The 20,761-nt window shown below is 43.3% G+C and overlaps 1 protein-coding gene across 3 annotated transcripts in view; it reads right to left on the bottom strand.

The window, feature by feature from the left end:
- Positions 1 to 12,777, bottom strand: part of DIS3L (DIS3 like exosome 3'-5' exoribonuclease) — a 31,983-nt gene extending 19,206 nt beyond the window's left edge. The window contains exons 1-4 of one of the 3 annotated variants that reach the window (XM_037054183.1): positions 12,501 to 12,777; positions 11,047 to 11,200; positions 2,209 to 2,337; positions 321 to 456 (exon numbers count right to left, since the gene is read on the bottom strand). In XM_037054183.1, coding sequence (XP_036910078.1) covers positions 321 to 456; positions 2,209 to 2,337; positions 11,047 to 11,200; positions 12,501 to 12,639 — 558 coding nt within the window. In that variant the 5' untranslated portion in view covers positions 12,640 to 12,777. Of the gene's footprint in view, positions 1 to 320; positions 457 to 2,208; positions 2,338 to 10,469; positions 10,583 to 11,046; positions 11,201 to 11,938; positions 12,058 to 12,500 lie in introns of those variants that run through there. The other 2 variants (XM_037054184.1, XM_037054185.1) reach the window with 2 other exon arrangements.
- Between the last annotated feature and the right edge of the window lie 7,984 nt (positions 12,778 to 20,761).

The following is a 20,761-nucleotide window of genomic DNA, read 5'->3' as shown; positions in this document are numbered from 1 at the left end:
TTTTAACTGGTCTGGTACCTTATCTGGCAGCAGCGACAAGTTCTCACTTAACTGTTAAGTTAGTGAGAGCAACCTCAAGGCTGATGTGGCCCCTGGTGAAAATGAGTTTGACACCCCTGCTGTAGGCCTTACAGTCACAGGCGGTTTGCCCAGATTCACTAGAGTCAACCTTAATTAGCTGGGGAGTAAAGAAGACGTGGAACTTCTTGAAGTCCTCCTTCATTCTTTATTTTCCTTTTCTGTATTGCCAGCGAGATCTAGAGCCCTCTGGGAACTACTTAGGAAATGAACACACACACACACCCCTCAGCTGGAAATACCTTGAAGGAAATCACAAACACTCCTTCTGTTTCACTTCCATACTGCTGGACTGCCTCTTCATCTTCGGTCACCAGAATGACTGGCATCCTCTCCTGGCAGTGGTGATAGTACCAAACGGCTGCGTTGTATATGCTCCTAGAAAAGCAAAGGGCACATGAGCCCCCAAGGCAGACAAACACAGAGTACTGTCCACAACTTCACACCTGGCTTTTAATCTGCTATCCTTTGGTGCACGCAGAGAACCATTCATTCATTCAACAACTGCTTCCTGAACATCCACCATACATACACCCCAGGTTGGCTACAGAGATGACTCAAAAAGTGCTGACACCTCTTTCTTCCCTAAGACATCCAACCCCCACCACCACCTCTTTCATTTCTTGGTACCACGTGGCCTAGAAACCACGGGGCTCTGCCATCTGTCAACATTTTTTATTTGGCGGGCTGCACGACACAGGGCCACCTGGGTAACAAGCTATGTGAGGCGTAAAAGATGAAAAAACAAGCTTTCAGCTAAGAGAACAACGAGGCTGCAAGTAGCTGAAGATCATAATCTGAAAAGGCATGACGTGGAACCACAAGAAATGTCTGAAAATATTCTTGAAAAGCATCTGAACCGAACAACAGAATCCAGGTCTAGAGACCTTTGTTCAAGACTGGGCGTTTCCAGTGACGTGTGTAAATTCGGACAGGCAATTTCTGTGGGCACTTGTTTCCCTGTCTGCAGATTAAGACACTAGAAGGTTCCTTTAGTTCCAGAAGTTAAAAGAATCAGGCAATGTATACTGATTACCAACATTATACTGATGTGTGACATCGGAGTTACATGTGTGACCGTTCGGAGCACTCCCCAAAAAACCTAACCTTGAGAAACACCTGCTTTTCCGCTTCTGGCACTGAACCTTGTGGGAACCTGGGCATTATAATTCAGGACACTTTATGTCTCAGTGCTTATCTTGCTTTACAGATTTTTTATTTTTCATGGCTATACAGATAAAGAATTATAAGGAAAAAGATGATTTGAACGTTTTGTATAGATGAGACCTTTTAAAGTTGAAGGTTTCTTTCGTTCTCTACAGAAGAGAACCTGTGCTGTACATAGGCCCACCTGACTTTAGCTGTGGCCGGGTGGGCAGTTCCATCCCCACCTCAAGAGCCTGGATAGTGGACTTACTCCGGAAAAATGACCCTCAGCTAAAGGGAGCGCTCACCAGACGCCCTGGCCTCCGCCCTTCGAGGGGACTTCTCAGGCACACTCTGAGCAGCTTCTCAGAGGTCCCAGCAGGACCGAGCCCCAGTCTCCTGTGGCCACTACTCATCCTTCACTGCTTCCCCCTCTGTCCCACTCTCCCTACGCCCTCACTGCTCGTGGGAATCATGGTAATCGCCGCAGAAGTTAACAGCCCACACTGAGTTCTTGCTTCAGGCTCTGCTTTCAGAAGGATCTAAGCTACAACACTGCTCTTGCTAAAACAGTTCTACCAGAATTAACCAGCTTAAGTTTAATAAGACTAGTTTGGATATTAGAGCTATACCAGAAAAACTGAAATCTTAGGTTAAAAGTAAGACCCCCCCCAAACACACACAAACAAACACCCACAAACATTAAAGTTATGACTTCTGGATCACTGGAACGATCTTGCTGGCTGGGAGGGTCTGGGGACTATTCCTCCCTAATTACAATTTCTAAAACACATCAATTATGTATCAAATGATATACTTGACACATGGACACATTAAGCATTTCAGCATTAATCATGGTTCCAGAAATAATTGTTGATTTTAGCATAATTGTTAGGTTAGCATGCTTAGACCAACTGCCAAGTAGCAAAGACAAAGAAATTACAGAAGACGATCACATGAACGCTCGCAGCAACCGTGCCGTACCTGGTCTGCCACTTCTCCATGGATTCCCCTCTCTCCCGAGGGAGGTAGCAGTCCTGCTGGAATTCGTTAGCAAAGAGAACGCAATCATGACGCGCATCCTTCAGGAGGTTTCGCAGTTTATTATACTGTCTGTGACACAGAGGGGACAATTAATCTAACATAACAGGTACTCATCTACTGCCAGCTGTTGCTAACAATCAAACAAGATGAGGTGATAGCAAAAAGATTACTTACTGAAAATCTGAGAAATGTTTATTTAATATTGGCCTTAGTGGGCGCAGTATCATTAGGCAGCTGTTTCTCAATTTTGTCTGCTAGAATGTGCTGGGGCGGGGCCCCATTAATTTGTCTGTGGACCAGTCCAACCCCTCTCCACCCCTCTCCCCTTCTGAGACTTCTGCCATTCATTAGGCAGTCATACGGCACTGCCCCACGTAGCCCCCACTTCAGAGGCTCACAGAAGACGCGGAGGCAAGCAGGCCTCAGTACTTCATTTTTGTACCTCACTTTGTTCTCTAAATGGCATTACACATTGGAACATTTTGCTTTTTACTGGCAGCCCTAGAAAAGGACATGTAGGGTAACTAAGTTTGGGGATTTAGCTATAAATTTTATTTATGCAGCCATTTCATTTACACGAATGAGGTTAGCTTCATCCGTCAGAGAACTAATAGGGAGTTTTAAGGTTTCCCATCAGGAGATCCCTCCAATGTTAGCTAAAGTCACAGATCAAATGTGAAGTCTTATATGGGTCAGTTTCTAAGAAGGTGCTTTCAATAGTTGGGATATTGTCATATGAACTACAGAATATTCAGTTATTTTATAGGAAATCAATGTTTATTTAAAAGTTGATTGATACTAAATCAGATGTTAAATTAACATATAAATTATCCAAGGTGGATGGCTGGCATTTAATGTAACAAAATTTGTGCCCTTCCATTCCCACCACCAGCCTGCCATCATGGATTTGTGGGAAATTAATCTTTTCATTAAAGCAAAGGCAGAATTCTCCAAATAAATGCTAACCACCACTGTTTGTGTTGTCTCAATGCTTCATTAGAAAACAAGAAACACTGATTTTATTTTCTTAATTATTCTAAATTTGAGCCATCTTAAAAAGAATCATCAATTAATACAACTTTTAAAATTTTCCTACTAAACAAAGGAATTCATTTTCATTTCTGTGAAGGGCAGCTTTCCTTAACAGAACTCTGCCCGTGCAAACCAAGCTGCCCTCCCCCACATGCCTGGAACACGTTAGATCAGTAACCCTCCCATGTCCACAAAGACACCGAACTCATGTTTGAAACCCCTTAGACTGTGCGCAGAAGAGCCTGCAGGACCGTTAGCGGCAATCGTCCCCGTGGAGTGGCGAGGCAAAGGCTTCCTGCTTCACACATTTCTGTCATGCATGAATTTTTAAAAAATGAGCATTTGTTTGTTAAGCAATAAGAAATATTTTAGAAAAGGCTGCATGAAAACATCTGTAATTTATGCCCCAGCTGGTGTGGCTCAGTGGATTGAGTCCCAGCCTGTGAACCCAAACGTTGCTGATTTGATTCCCAGGTGGGGCACATGCCTGGGTTTCAGGCCAGGTCCCCAGTGGGGGTGCGAGAGAGGCAGCTGATCAATGTTTCTCGCACATCAATGTTTCCATCCCTCTCTCTCTCCCTCCCTTCCCCTCGCTCTAGAAATAAATAAATAAATGTTAAAAATCTGTATTTTATTGTTTTAGAGAAAATACCAAAAATGTACTGTCCATTTTCCCTGACCTTATCCTCCAGTTTTGCTCTATTTATCTACCATCACACTTTATACACCCCTAAGAAAGCACCTGAACTTAGTGCAGTCATGTTTACAGACCACCCCTCTCACTAAATGTCCTTAGTTGGCAGATGTTTGTGGCACGCCCACGTGCCAGGTCTCTTGCTCCACTGAAGGCCCTCAGGGGCCACCGCCCAGACACCCCACGCTGCCCTTTGTCTGTGCACAATGCCCCTGCTCATGGCAAACACACCAGAACCACCTGCTCCTCAAAAAAAATCAAAACCAGAGCCAGAACTACCATATGACCCAGCAATCCACTCCTGAGTGCAGACCCCAAAGAAATGAAAGTAGGGTTTTGAAAAGATACTAATAAACCCTGTTCAGAGCAGCACTATTCACAAGAGCCAAAAAGTGAACAACCTAAGTCCACTTTGTTGACAGACAAATGGAAAAACAGAATGTGATGTATATGTACTGTGGGATATCATTCAGCCTTAAAAAGGAAGTTCTGACACATGCTATGACATGGATGGAGCTGGAAGACATGATGCTGAATGAAACGAGCCAGCCACAAAGGGGCTGTGTGCGCACACTTACATGAGTTTCCTGGAGCAGTCAGATCCGTAGAGACAGAGAGGAGAATGGCGGTTGCCGTGAGACAGGGCAGGGGAAGGAAGGGCAACGTTTGATGGGGGTAGAGTTTCAGTTTGGGAAGATGAAGTAAGTTCTGGAACTTGGCTCTATAACAATGTGAATGCACTCAATGTCACTGAACTATACATTTTAAAATGGTTCATTCTATATTATATACATACATTTTACCACAATTATAAAAAATGGCTATGCTATTTGGTAAAACAAAGCAAAGCAAAAAAACCAGAACCACCCGTTTCAGTGGGATAAGTGCCATGAGAGGAAAAGCGCAGGGTGAGGGGGACGGGAAAACGTGTGGGAGGAGGCAGCACGTGAGTCCCTCGGGATGTGAAAGCTGCCCAGACAAAGGGCCCAAGGGGGACAGAGGGGACAGACACTCATGTCAGCAGACAATGTGGTTCACCTCTGTGTCTTCAGTGCCTAACCCATAGTAGGTGTTCAATAAATATTTTCCAAATGAATAAATGAACTCACAACTCTGTGACAACAGTGATCCAAAGACCAGGTATTTTCTCAGAAGAAACTGACATTTTCCATTTGTTAGATTTTACATACAGCACCGTATTCGTCGCACCTACACTTCAGACCTGGGGCCGTGGGGTAGCACCGAATCAGAGTAACGACAATTCTTCCTATTGCTTAGAAAAATATATTACTTAAAAAGAATTTTCTCATTTTAAGTTTCATTCCCATACATTTCCTTAGATTTTTAGTGTATGCTTCCATTTCTCAACTATCTGTCAGGGGGATAAAACAAGTGAACAAGTGGCACAAGGATATTGATGGGGAAGCAGGAGAGAAACAGCAAGTCACGCTGAGTGTGGCATTTGAGTTTTCCCATAGGTAAGTGGGCTTATGTTCTAATTCAATAGTGCACACATACCGTCCCATCACATTTTTGGTTACTCAGGGATGGTGGTGCATTGAGTGCCCTGCATGGAGCCAGCAAAGGGCATCATAGTGCCTGACAAGTCTGGCCTGAATGATAGGAGAATAATAGTTTCAGAGAGTCCAGTAAAATTATCTTAAGTTTTAAAAATTCCAGTCTTGCAGAGAATCCCTAGTTTCCCTGGAGTGGCTTAAGTGTTTTCCAAATCTCTATTATGAAAACATTCCAGACAATTTCTTAGGGGGAGAGCTGAACTCACCTTTTAAAAAAATTCTTTAAAAAAATAACTTACTCAACTAAGCGGGGAAGTTAGGGGGTGGAGGAATTGAGCAAAAAGGAAAAAGGACTCAGGGACATGGAGAACAGTGTGGTCACTGCGGGGGTGAGGGGAATAAAAGGGGACTAAATGGCAATGGTAAAATACAACAAAAATGTTACTGAACTCTTAAAAATTAACTTATTGATTTGAGAGAGAGAGGAAGGGAGGGGAAGGGAAGGGGAGAGGGGGAGAGAGGGGGAGGGAGGGAGAGAGGGAGGGAGGGGGAAGGGGGAGGGGGAGGGGGAGAGGGGGAGAGAGAGAGAGAGAGAGAAACATCGATTTGTTGTCCCACTTACTTATGCATTCCTTGGTTGCTTCTCAGACATGCCCTGCTCAGGGAGGGGCTGAGCCCACAGCCCGGGCATACTGGGACCATATTTTCATAAGCTCAGCTTACCCAGCCAGGGCTGAACTTACTTTCTTTAAATTGATTTTCCCCCCTATTTTATTCACTGGTGGTCTTACAGATGCAACACCCCTTTGCCCTGCTGATTACACCCTCTGGGGACTAGAAGGGGGTCCCACAACCAGTGGGGAAGTGAGCTCTGCACCCAATGTTGTGTTTTTTCAACCAGGTTTCCCAAACCTTGGTAGGGTCTCGTAGACTCACTTTCAGAGGTCCTTGAGTTTTCTACAAGGATTTTAAGTTTATGTTTCCACTTATATTAGGTGATACCTTAAAACATCTCTAATGGTATTTTGGACGAGCTGCACGACTGCCTTCTAACTGCAGTGCCGTTAGGGTCAGGTCCTGCCCTCTCGGAAGCCTCAGGCACTTCAAACGCAGGACCTTTACTACCCCTCCCCCTTAGCCCCCCCCATGCTGCCTCCTCCCTCAGCACTTCTGCAAGCCAGAAACCTTAGTGTTATCCTTGAGACCACCTTCTCCCTCACCTCACTTATCTAAATCCATACTAAGTTCTAAGGGTTTTTAAAAAAGTAACAGCTTTATTGAGATATAATTCACATACCATAAAATTCACCCTTTTAAATGCACAACTCAGTGGTTTTTAGTATAGTCACAGAGCTACGCAACCATCCCACTATCTAATTCCAGAACGTTTCATCACCCCCAAAAGAAACATGCCCATTAAGCAGGGTTTCTCCATTTCCCTGACCCCAGCCCCTGGCAACCTAACTCATCTGCTTTCTATCTCAGAGTTACCTATTCTGGGCATTTTATATAAATGGAAAAATCACCATGTGATTTTCTGTGTGGTTGGCTTCTTTCACTTAGCATAACATTTCCAAGGTTCATCTGTGTTGTAACATGTATCAGTACTTTGTCCCTTTTTATGGCTGAAGAACATTTCCTTGCACGGATAAGCCATGTTTTGGGTAACCGTCCATCAGCTGACGGACATTTGGGTTGTTTCCATTTTTTGGCTATTATACATAGAGCTGTACAAGTGTTTGTGTGGACAGGTTTTTAATTCTCTTGGTCACATACTTGGGAAGTTCTATAGTTTTTACTACTAAATAGTTTGGGGAAATGTCTATTTCTCTCCATCTCTAAGCTACCAGGATCTCTCATCTGCACTAAAGCAATGGCTTCCTGTCTTCTTCACTCCAGGCCTTTGCTCCACCAGCCCAGTAATCTTTTCAAGACAGCAATCTGATCACACCATCCCACCCCGCGTAAGAACCTTCACTGCATCCATGAGGTCCACCATCCGGTCCAGGCCCCCTTTCAGTGCCCTGAGCAGTTCTCCCTTCCCTATGACCTTGCCAGCAGTTTCCTCACCTGGAAAGATTTTCTCCTTTCTTCAGGTTTGTACCTACTCATCCCTGAGAGCTCGGCATAGGCATTGCCCTCGAGAAGGACTTGCTGGTCTCCCCGAGTAGTCTGGGCTCCTCTGGAGCCCGGCACCTGTCCTTCAGCATGTCCGACACAGCTGCAGTTCTCCGCCTGTTCACGTGGTTACCCGATTACTGCCCGTTTTCCCCTCACAGACGTGTCTGCTTTTGTCCACTACTGCTTCCTCAGTGCCAGCACGGTTTCTAGAACATATAGTCTCTCAGCAAATATTTGTTGGATAAAAAATAAGCACCTGGGGGGGCAGCTGGGAGAGGGTAAGCAGGGATAAATGGTGATGGAAGAAGACTTAATTTGGGGTGGTGAACACATGATACGATGTTCAGATGATATACTATAGAATTGTATATTTGAAACCTATATACTTTTAGTAACTAATGTCAACCCAGTGAATTCAATAATGAATCAATAAATAAAACACTACAGTTTTTAATAGCTAAAAAAAAGAGAGAAAGGAAAAGGTATGGCAGGTGGAGGAAGGTGGTGTTCACACACACACACACAAGTTGTACCCCCCAAATCTATATAATTTCATTAACCAATGTCATCTAATGAATTCAATTAACAACAACAAAAAGCCACCTGAATTAATGAATAAATGTGGTCAACAAGAGAGCCTTACAGAGTTCTCAAGAGACCCTTCATTAAATAAGCATTTGAGGATTGTTGGATAGCAGAATGTCTGATTATCCTGAACAATCAAAACCTTAACTTTTTCATAGTTTTGTACAATATACTTTTTAAAAGCTTTTAAAATATTCTATTTATTTATTTTTAGAGAGAGGGGAAAGGAAGGAGAAAGAGAGGGAGACAAACATTAATGTGTGGTTGCCTCTCATGCGCCCTCTACTGGGGACCTGGCCCACAACTCAAGCATGTACCCTAACTGGGAATTGAACCGGGGACCCTTTGCTTCTCAGGGCGGTACTCAATCCATTGAGCCACACCAACCAGGGCTGTTTTGTATAATATATTTATGAGAACGGGCCATTTTCTGCATTAATATCATTGAAATAAAAAAACAAAATTATATTAAATACAGAAGCAGATTAGAGCTATGTCTTTCTGCTGTTAAACCCAATTCTGGAAATTTCACTTTAGTAAAACAGTGTCATCTGTTACATTTACAGTTTCTGATTTTATAGTTTTGTTTATTTAACCTGAAGGTCCAATTTGGTCTTAGTGTTGTATTAAATATTTAAGCATGAGGACTTACACATAGATATATGTTCAAAGATATTTAAATAGTAATACAACAAAATATTTTAAATGAACACTGTGTGTCCATGAGAAACATTTTCTTTTAGAAACAAAGTCAATGACATTAGTCATGTTGAGTAACACTGATGTGTTGAATGGGGAGTTAGATCACGTTGGCCCCTTGAATCCTCTCCCACTATAATACTCTATGATCCCTATCTCATATTATATATTGAAGAACTGAAGCATGAACTACTGAGACTCAGGAGCTATACCAAAGGAATTCAGAAAGGGGGTCAAAAGAGGAAAGCAAGGCATCCTTAAACCAGACCGGCACTAGACCAGAGTAGGTATTTTTAGCTGACAAAGCTTTCCTAAGCAATCATGTTCCTAAAAGCATATCAAACAGAATGAATTATTTACTAGCATCTCAAAAGTCTCCAAGGAAGAACTCAAAAACAAAACAAAATGTTTTCCAACATTAAACAAAGCAAAACACCATGGAGCTTTTGCTATGCCGCATTTGGTTAAATATAAAAAGTCAAATGACTTGCACTTAACACTATGACTGCCAAATTAATAAAGCACACTCCTAGGTGTTATATATTCAACAGCTATCCTGAATTCTAAGGTTAGCTTTCAAAAAGGGCACTTTCTAGGGCTTAGGTCCTTTTGGTCATTTAGCTGTTTCAACCTCAATACACCAGCTGGTCTGCTTAACACATAAACAAAGCACCACATCCCAAACTTGCTGATTCCTTTCCTGCCTCTTTCTCCTCTTCATCAATCATATTCACTATCCTTCCTTTAAGACCAGTCTCAAATCTATTTCCTTCAGAGGACTTTGCGGCCTAATCCCCATCCCCCATCACCTATTTACTTCTGCACTTTGCATCGCCCACACTAAATTCTCTCCTATGTGTCTCAGGTGTGTTGCAACTGCCTTCTTGTATCCAACCCCAACCAGACAACACAGGCCCGTTGAGAAAGGGACTGAGACCTTTTACTACTCCAGGCCTGAAACTAGAGGCTCAAAAAGTGCCTACCAAATGCAAACACGAGCATGTTATCATATGAGCCTATTTCATACCTCCTCATCTTTTGTTCTCACATTTAGTATATTCAGAGACATGGTAAAGCGATGGAAAACCAATAGTTTTTCATCAAGTTAACTATTTTTGAAACGTTCAGAAAAAAGGACATTTAAATCCCGACTCTTTGTTTTTGAATGGCTGAGCAATTGGTTTTTAAAACAAACCTTAATATTAAAAATACTTTAGAAAACAGAAGTTGAAAAGGATCTGCAGTGTGTGAGCAATCTGAGTGATAACAGCAATTGATTTTAGTAGCAGAAATTGAAATACGACACCTGGAGCAGCATTTAAACATGAATGTGTATAAACATCTATATCTTTCTGTCTGAACAAAATCCACATCCCGCTCATGTTAAAATATTCTATCTGGAAAACCTGCACACAATCTGGTTAACGCGTATTTTTTTGAACTGAGCATATAATAAGGACAACTTATCATTTTCATATACAAATAAACACACTTCATCTTTTACTACCAATGTCTGAAGAAACGACATCATTTTAAAAAGAATAAACGCATACCGTTAGTTTCTGCTTTTTAAATGACTTGGGGCCCTAAGAGTTTGGATATATAATTGTAACACTGTACGCTGTTTCCATACAGCATGAGTCTTCTCAAGTTTAAATCATAAATCTTTTCCCAATGTTAAATGAAACAAAACCAATTTTTAGGGTATTTGTTTAAAAGGTACGAGGCAAGCATTTTAGACTGATTTCAATCAAAAATCCTTTGTTTAGCAAATACAATTACTATGGTTGGTAGTCATACTAGTAACCTCAAAATAAAACAAGTAATTTCTGTTTTCATTGAATAAATCACTACAAATACAATTTGTATCCACAATAAAGGAGTTTAAAATTTAAAACTAAAGTACTTTTTTCTCAAGGGAACAAAAAGTAGGCTTCTGAAACAATATATCTATAAATAAGATTAGTTAATATGCACTATCAAGAAGTAAACAATAACTATTATAAAATGCAAATTAAAAGCCAAAAATCTTAAATACTCACACACTGGGGACACTGCGGGTTAGATCTTTTGGACAGATGTTGAAACGGAAATATAAAATAACGTTTTAAGTAATGCAAAAACAGATACCTTCGGCCTCTTTGATGCTGCACAGCTTGACAAGCTGTTTGCATGAAAATAATTCCCTTCAATTCAGGAAACTCAAGGATCTCAAGGTAATCTTGAACAACTTTCCAATCTGGGATCACATAATGAGTCACATCGCCGGGCAAGAGTTTCCCATCTGAAGCACAGTTCAAAATGTAAGGGATTAGACAATAGTTGCAAACCTTGATTATTATTATTGCAATGTCGTGGTGCCCTCATGTGCAAAATAACTTCCAGCCTTAACTGTGCTGTGCAGTTTTTAAATGACCAGACAAATGTACTTTGATAGAGGCCCAAAGTTCAGGTAAATTCAGCACGTTCATTTTTTCTGAAGCTATAATAAATAAACACTCATTGTGGTTTACAGTGTTGCCACGGATCAGGAGATGATGGATTTTTTAAAAACAAGCACATCTTCAGCACAACTGAATATTTGTATTAACTCATGAGAAGCTCACGTTCATATGAGGCACTCGAACAATCTATTAGCCACTTGTTTCTGTCCAGCAATTCAAGTAGGTTCTATCTCAAGTTTGTGAACGTGAGCGGCAGTTGCCAAGAGCCAGAGCAGATGCTGAGTGCTAGCAAGGGCAATGGCAGGATTTCCACCCAGACCATGTCGGGGAATTAACTGAAATGTTCACCTTAACCACCAATCCTTAACCAAGCTAGGGATTCCAAACCCTATATTCACTGAAAAGGCCCAGCACACACTTATCTCCCACGGGAGGTAAGAGAGCTAGTAAGCGTTTGCGTTCAGTGGGCCACCCTTGCAGCCTAGAAACCAAGTGCAGGAAGGTCTAGTGCACGGCAGTCCAACTCCAACTTCCTGCTTGACATTCCAGTACAAGGAGTGTCCAGATAATTCACCAACCCTGAAGTGGAGGGCTTTCCACTGGATAAAGGCCAGAAGCCTCGGTGTTGGCAGGTCAGATACGTTGTAGGGAGCAAAGAAATGTGAAGTGAGCAGCAGCAGATCTCCGCGGTCATTGCCACTGACTGGCGTCCGGCCAGTCACCGAGGGGCCAAGGGCTCAGGACTTCCCCCATTTCACCACTAGCGACCCTGGGGGGCAGGAACGGGCAGGCCCCTCGGACAGCCCAAATCAACACACTCTGGGCGCCTCCATTTCATGGGGCGCAGCAGTCGGGGTGTCCTATGGGGAGAGCCCCAGAAGCAGAGCACCTTCTGGGGCCTCCGCCCCTCGTCCCAGGGACGGAGGTGAAGCTTGGGGAGGGCTGGAGGCCGAGGAAACTGACTCCGCGCGTCCCCGGCCTCGCGCTCCGCCTCTGGTCGCGTCCTTCCGCCTCAAGGGACGCACGACTCCCGCTTCCCCGGCCCCGCTCTCTCCCGGCCGGGGCTCCCCCGGCTCCCGGCCGCGGCCCTCCTGGTTCGCGCCTGGCCGCCCCCGCCCTCGCTCCCGCCCGGGCCCTGACCGTTGCGGCAGGTGGCCGGCTGCGGGCACAGCGGGCTGTTGCAGGGCACGCTGGGCCGCACGTAGTGCTCCCGCACGATGCGCACCGTCCGGCCCTGGAAGGTCCTCAGAAGCAGCACCTTCTCCAGCTTCTGCAGCATCGTGGCGGCGCTCCCCGGGACGAAGCTCCGGAGCGCTCGAGTTCGCCCGGAGCGAGCGGCCGGGAAGCGGTGGGCGCGGCGCGGCACGGGGCGGAGGCGAGGCCCGGGCTTCGGGCCCGCCCTCTCGGTTGGGGCCTAGTCCACGCCGGGTTGCCCGCCGGCCGGCCCGGCCCTCCCGGCCGCCTCCGGAACAGCCCCGGCCCGGGGTTTGAGGGCTGGAGGCGGCCCGCGGGAGGGGTGCTCCAGCTGGGCGGACTTCTGCTACCCGCCTCTGAGTCTCCCCTCCCCACAATCGCCTGGGGGCAGAGAGGTGGGGAGTGGGGGTAGGCAAAAGACTTCTGGGAGATAAGATAATATATGAAACCTAGCTTAAAGTCTAGTGAAGAAAGATTTGATGCAACTAAAAGCAAATGTTATACTTTGTTTCTACCCCCAGGCCCCTATAGGAACGGGCAGCCTTATTAATATGGGTAATTATTAGTGTTTTCTGCTTGTCGTTTTCTTGCTGTCCCTGAAAGAGCTAAAAGAGTCAACAAATAAGCCAACAACCCTGCCAGCCAAACATTTTTTCCCTTCAAAAAATTGTATTTATTTTGAATTTCATGTATTTTTAATCCATATAAAAATTCAAACAGTGCACAGGAAATGCAAACCAATCCTGTCTCCGGAGGTGTAGAAGTGTCTGTTTAGCCCCAGCTTTATAGTATTTGCAGCTGCTGGCAAAGGAATTTTTCTTTAAACTTGATGGAGACTCATACACAGTCTCTTCTGAGATCGCACACCCCTGGCTGGAGAGAAGCCGCTGTTCTGTCAAGCTCTCAGGGAAGACTTCTGAGCCAGGCCAGAAGTTTTACATACAGCTGTCACATGTAATTTCCACAAGTCAGTGGGGCGGGGCATTACTATCCCCATTTTACAGGCGATGAAACAGAGTTAGGGAGGTGAAATGGCCAACGTTACTCAGTTATTAAGTGGTGGAATCAATATTCAAGCCACAATCTGGCTGAATCCAAAGCAGACTCTTAACTAATTACTGAGTTGTTCACAGATGAATAAAATATAGCTCTTGTATCTCAGGAGTTTATATTCTGCTTGTTGAGCTCTGGTTCAGGCAGCGCGACCAGCTGGCTGGGAGCATTGGGGCTTCCTATTGTGCTGAAGTGAGCAGAACTAGGGGGTCCTGTGGGATCGCTTACTTTTACTCTAGGGAGACATAGTAAAAAGAGTCCTAGTCCCTCACTAGATTTTTGTGTCAAGTTATCTGTACTGTGGGATAATGTGAGTGAGATCCGAGATGAAATTTCACAAGACAGGGAAACGTTACAGGGCTGATCCCAGGCCAGAGTGCCAGCGGGTCCCATAAAGCAACCGACCGTGCGGGAGGCCCTTCCTAATTTGGGTTAGTTCTAGAGAGCCCAGAGGACAAGCAAGTAGCCAGATCTATCCCCCACATAAAACGCTTCTGACAGCTGCCCACCGTTCCTGCCACAGCCCCCCAATTTTATTTTTCTCTTACTTCTGATTTTACATTCTTAACATCTCTCTTTGGCATTTTTTAGCTTTAAGCTTTCTCTAAATTGTAGCTAATGATCTTTTGAGGAAGAGAGTGCATCTGGCACTATACTGAAAGTTGATTTTTATCAGTGTTTAAAATAATTCAAGACCCATCAAGCACTTTTTTTTGCTTGCATCAAGGCAATGATGTATAAATTATGCTCTTAAAAGCATGATCTCTTAGCTCTTGGAACTGATGACCGAAAATTCAATTTTTACATACATACACACACAAATATTTATTTATTTTTAGAGAGAGACAGAGGGAAACATTGATTTGTTGTGCCACTTATTTGTGCATTCAGTGGTTCATTCTTTTATGTGCCCTGAGCGGGGATAGAATCTGCAACCTTGGCATAGTGTGATGAGGCATATCGGGACTGGGCTACCTGGGCAGGGCAGAATGCCTTTTGGTTGGTTGGTTTGTTCACAGACTATCTTATTCCTCTTGCCTGAAGAAAAGGTTTCTATGTCAGTAAGAATATACTAGGTTATGCTGCAGTAACATACAACCTCAAAATCCCGTTGACTTAAAAACATGTTGTGTGGGTGGCGGCAGGCTCCACTCTGCTGTGCTTCGCCAGAACCCAGACGGATGGAGCGGGTCCTCTCTGGTGCACTGTTAGCTGTTCAATGGCAGAGGGAAAAGAGGCCTCTAGACAGACTCAACCCAGCAGCTAAAAGCTCAGTTTGGAAGCAATACACAGCACTTCTGCCTGTTGGGTGGAACTAGTCACCCCCAAAGGCAGAACCCCAAAGCCCTTTGGTGAGCAGCATTAGTGACTCCCTGAGTGTTCCCAACTCACACCCCTTTGTCAGTTTGCTCTGCTACCATCTTAACTCTTGTGCCTGTGCCCACTGCAGCGGAGCCCACTACCCAGTCTCTGGTTGGGCATTTTATCACGGTACTCACCTGTTTTTACATCCTCACCCCGGCTACCCAATGGCCAACGATCCAAGCATAAACCATTGTACCATCTTTGATCCTTAACACAGTCCTTCAAGGTAAATGTGTTTGTTTGTTTTGACAGAGACTAGCTCTCTGTTCAGCGAGCCATACCTTCTTCTCTAGGCACATAGACGAACCACATTTCCCAACCTCTCTTTTAGGTATGGTAGATAGGTGTGGCACAATTTCCAGGACTGGCCCATAAAAACCTCCCATGAATTCTCCTCTTTTCCATTTTACTAGTTAGATGCCAAAAAGCCCAAGGGGCCTTGAAAGCTGTCATTGAAGACAGCAAATTCCCTTCTGCCCCCAACAATATGGGTCTCAGAAGGAATGTGCAGAGCAAAGCCCTGCCTCCCCCAGCCAAGAGCCTCCACAGAAGATTATTGTAAGGGAGAAATAAACTTTTGTTATTGCAGCTAGCATTGCCCTAGCTAACACACACCCACACTACAAAGGAGATTAAAGGCTGAAGAGTCGCCTATTTTTTTTTTTTTTTAGAAAACAAACCCTCTACTCCCTTGAGGGAATGGGGCATACTGGGTGGAGGTGGGGCAAAGGGGGGAAAGTCAGGACAACTGTGATATCATATCAATAAAATATAATAAAAAACCCTCAGTAGATAAAACGTCTTGATGAAGATGCACAAGGATTCTACAGCAGTTCTAAATTGAGCAGTCCTCTGGGAGGTGGGAGAGAGACCGAGGTCTACAGTGCTCTGGCTCGGTCTGGGCTATGGTGCCAGGGCGGCAACACACCGAGAAGGATGCTTGGTGGTTTACTTCTCTTTCCAGTTTTTCCTTTCCTGTCAATCCAAGTGCAGATGGACAGCTTCATGCCCAGATAGCAGAATGCTATGACAGCTTTCAGCACTCTGTTGCTGATGGAAATCTCAGTGGTGGCTCCGCTTCCCTGGTGCATGACTGCAGTCCTCTTCAGGCTGAGCACCAGTGTGCTTACACTGCAGGAGTCTGTAGCATTTGCATGGCTTTTGCAGATGCACTCTGGGAGTGCAAACCTCAGCAACCACTGGATTATAATCAAAAGGTCTCATCAAAAGGTTAGCCTAGAGAGGGTCGGACATTTTTACAAAGGGCTAAGAGGACAAGGAGGTTAAATGTATTAAAGAAATCCTGGAAGATGGGCTCTAAGGACTAGTAGATTACTGAAGCAGGCTTTGAAATGGTCTGTCTTGATTTATCTATTTAAAATTACAATGGTACAGCATGCTTGTTGCAACACATTCCAACAATACTGAAATATGCCAAGAAAAAACACTGAAGTTCTGCTGGCGTCAAAAGTCCGTCTCCCAGGTAATTTATCATTGTTGATAGTTGGTATGCATTCTAGACAGCTTTAATTTTAAGCCCCACATTTGCAACTGTTTGAAGAGCTTGTCAATCTATGCCGTATCAGCTAATTACACCTAGCGTTTGTCAAGCTTTACCAGGTGCCAGACACAGCTCTCAGCACTTTTCCTGTGTTTCTCTTTTTTAAAAAAATATATTTTATTGATTATGCTATTACAGTTGTCCCATTTTGCCCCCCTTCATTCCCCTCTGCCCTGCACGCCCCCCCAATTCCCTTCCCTTTAGCTCATATCCATGGGTCATGCATTTAAGTTCTTTAGCGTCTACGTTCCCTATATGATTCTTAACCTCCTTCAGTCTATTTTCTACCTACCATTTATGCTTCTCATTCCCTGTACCTTTTCCCACTCTCTCCCCCTACCGCTCCTTTGCTGATAAGCCTCCATGTGATCTCCATTTCTGTGGTTCTGTTCCTGACCTAATTGTTTGCTTAGCTTTTTTTTTTTTTTCAGGTTTGGTTGTTAATAGCTGTGACTTTGCTGTCATTTTACAGTCCATATTTTTTACCTTCTTTTTCCTAGATAAGTCCCTTTAACATTTCATATAATAAAGGCTGGGTGATGATGAACTTCTTTAAATTAATCTTATGTGGGAAGCACTTTATCTGCCCTTCCATTTTAAATGATAGCTTTGCTGGATAGAGTAATCTTGGATATAGGTCCTTGCCTTTCATGAGTTAGAATACTTCTTTCTAAGAAGAATACTTCTAGCCCCATCTTGCCTACAGTGTTTTTTTAGATAAATCAGCTGGTAGTCTAATGGACACTCCTTTGTAGGTAACTCTCTCCTTCTCTTTAGTCTTGGGTAATGTAATTAGGATGTGCCTTGGTGTGTGGGACTCTGAGCTTCCCGGACTTCCTGAAAGTCTATTTCCTTTGCCAGATTGGGGAAGTTCTCCTTCATTATTTTTTCAAATAAGTTTTTAATTTCTCACTCTTCCTCTTCTCTTTCTGGCACCCCTATGATTTGGATAGTGCAATGTTTAAAGTTGTCCTGGAGGTTCCTAAGCCTCTCCTATTTTTTTTGATTTCTTGTTTCTTCATTCTGTTCTGCTTGAATGTTTCTTTCTTCCTTCTGCTCCAAACGATTGATTTGAGTCCTGGTTTCCTTCCCATCACTGTTGGTACCCTGCTCATTTTCTTTAATTCTCTTTTCATAGCTTTTATGTTTTCCGCTATTTTGCAACCATATTCAACCATTTCTGTGAGCATCCTGATTACCAGTGTTTTAAACTGTGCATCTGATAATTATCTCTTCATTGCTTAGTTGTATTTTTTTCAGGAGCCTTTTAAAAAATTTTATTTATTTTTTATTTATTTAATTGATGTTCAAATACAGTTTTCTGTCTTTTACTCCCATCCCAGCCAATCCCCTCAGCCTTCCCCACCTCCCTCCCATTTCCACCCTCCTAGTTTTAGTCCATGTGTCCTTTATAATTGTTCCTGTTTTTTTCTGGAGCTTTGATATGTTCTTTCATTTGGGCTATTTTTTTCTCTTGGTGCAACTTTTATGTAGTTAGGGGCAGAGCCTTAGGTGTTCACCAGGGCAGGACAACCATTGTGGTGCTGTATCTGGGGGAGGGGTCCAAGAGGGAACAGTGTCACTTGCTCAGCTCTCAGCCGGTTTTCAGTCACTTCCTCCGCTACCCACAAGCAGATTGGGCCCTTCTTGTGCTGATTCTTGGTGGGTGGGTTTGTGTATGTTCTAGGACCCTGTAGGTGTCTCCAACAAACTCTCCTGTGAGCCTGGGAGTTTCTCCCAGCCCCATAACCCCCACAGGTGTTTTCAGGCAGAAGTTTGAGGCTTTATTTCCCCATGCTGGGACCCTGGGTTGCTTGGTCTGTCTCACTCCCTAGCTGATACTCCCAGTTTATCTGCACAAGAATGTGGGACCTCCCAGTCAGCAATCCCTGCCTCACCAGGTCCTCTCCGCTCAGCTGCCCACCTCCACCCCTCCTACAGGTCTGGATGAATGTTTTTTCTTTAACTCTGTGGTTGTTGGATTTCCATACAGTTTGACTTTCTGGCAATTCTGTTTTTGTTTGTTTGTTTGTTTTTAAGTTTGTTATCCTTCTTTTGCTTGTGCGAGGAGGCACAGTGTATCTACCTACACCTCCATCTTGGCCGGCAGTCTCTCAATGTTTTTCATTAGATCCTCAAAACAATACCTCAACTGTGATACTATTACCAACTACTTTTTACAGGTAGTGCAGAATGAGTGAGAAAACTTCAGAAAACTGAAGTGCAGAATGAGTGAGACATGGGCCACATACTCAGTATACAGCAAAGTTAGACTTGGGCCCCACGCAGTGTGGCTACGGAGCCCAGGCAGCACGGACTCGGTCACTCACCTTTCAGCAGCAGCGGTGAGTCACAGAGTGGGGTACGTTCTGTATCGTGCATCAAGGGTAAACCCAATTGCTTTAGGGGTGGGGAACTGGAAACAATCACATCGTAATATTGACTCTACTACTGTCCTAACTTTCCTCGAGCCTTGGTGATTTTGATTATAAAATGCAGCTAGCAGGACAGATGTTGCTGGCTGTATTAATGACTCAGTGATTCTAAAGGGTCATGTAAGTGTCTAAAATTATCCCATTTGTCTGAAGAATCAGCCTACTTTCAGTTGTCCACCACCTCAGTGGAAGAGTCATGGGAGGACAAGCGGCTGTTGAGATTACTCTGCTACTTCTATTAAGGATAATTTAATTTCCTATATGTTAAAGGCTGTTAATCCTAGATTTTCACTTTTCCCAGCAGATATAATGGCTCCCTTTGGCTTTCTAAACACCCTGTGAATTCCCATAATCAACTTTGCAATGATTACTCTAAAATGTTCTGCCTAACTCTTTCTAATTTTTCTAAAGAGAAAATTATTTTGTACTTACCATTTTATATCTCAGCGAGATTTTTATTGGGCTGTTAACCTACCAATAATTTTGTTCTACCACTAGGGGGCACTGTTCATTGATAGATATACTATTTTTGGTGGAGTGAGAGGGTGTTTCAGCTGAAGTCCTTTTTGTGCTGGTCTGAGTAGTTGAGACTTCGATTCTCTCTTACTACCATTAAAACACAACCAATTATTTGAGCCCTGGCTGGTGTAGCTCAGTGGACTGAGGGTGGGCCTGCAAACCAAGGGATCACGGTTCGATTCCCAGTCTAGGGCACATGCCTGGGTTGCAGGCCAGTTCCCAGTAGGGGACACATGAGAGGCAACCATACATTGAGATTTCTTTCCCTCTCTCCTTCCCTTCCCCTCTAAAGATAAATGCATAAATTTTTTTTAAAAAACACACACATCCAATTATTTGAGACAGATGAACAAACAAAGTAGCAAAACCTTAGTACTAGGCAATCCTGGAGCTCAAAGTTTCAGATGCTCCAAAATTAATTAGAAACTAAGCTCTATTGATTGATACAGAAAAAAAAAAAGAAAATCCTTTTAAGTCTTGAATCAAACTAGAAGAAAATTCAGTTATATGGACAGCCACTTATAAATCAAAAATAGAAACATGACTATTTGTCATTTAATTTTTTCATATTGATATTATTTGATGAAATTACATTTTTATTTATCTCATAGGATTATTATTACCAGTGGGGTACCAGTTATGGTATACAGTTATTGTGTCAGATGAATGCATTACAGAGATTATTATTGTTTATTTTACTATATTCTTACTGCGCAGGTTTGAATGTAGGACAGTGAATTCCATTTTATGTCTTAGAAAGACAGACTGTGAATTCTAAAACCTTATACTTACAATAGAAGAGTTGTTAAAAAATGGAAGAAAGAATAAGGAGTGCTTAGCAATGATCCTAACTTCTAAGAAACCTTCCAAGTTTGGATAAACATAAACAAAGCATGAAACTTTTCAATTTAACTTTTATTTAGTAAATGAAAGGCATAGTAAACTATACTTTTGTATTTGGTTCTAAAGGAAAAAGAATGAGGTCTAAAAGTTAAAATTACATTTATACTTAAGAAACGTACTTATACTTAAGATTAAGTACGTTATATCTGCTTATAATAGATTGCTATTGCTGTATAACAAATCACTACAAACTTAGCAGCTTAAAGCACACTCATTTATTATCTGTTTCTGGGGGTCAGACATCTGGGTGTGGCCAAATTCAGTTTTCTTTTTTTAAAATATATTTTATTGATTATACCATTACAGTTGTTCTATTCCCCCCCTTCATTCCCCTCCACCCAGCACACCCCTCCCCCACCATTCCCCCCCCT

This window comes from Sturnira hondurensis, unplaced genomic scaffold, assembly GCF_014824575.4.
Source record: "Sturnira hondurensis isolate 20B ecotype Veracruz unplaced genomic scaffold, ASM1482457v3 Scaffold0008196, whole genome shotgun sequence".
Taxonomy (NCBI): Eukaryota; Metazoa; Chordata; class Mammalia; order Chiroptera; family Phyllostomidae; genus Sturnira; species Sturnira hondurensis.
Note: the sequence above shows the minus strand (reverse complement) of the source record. Positions and strands in the feature narration are given on the sequence as shown.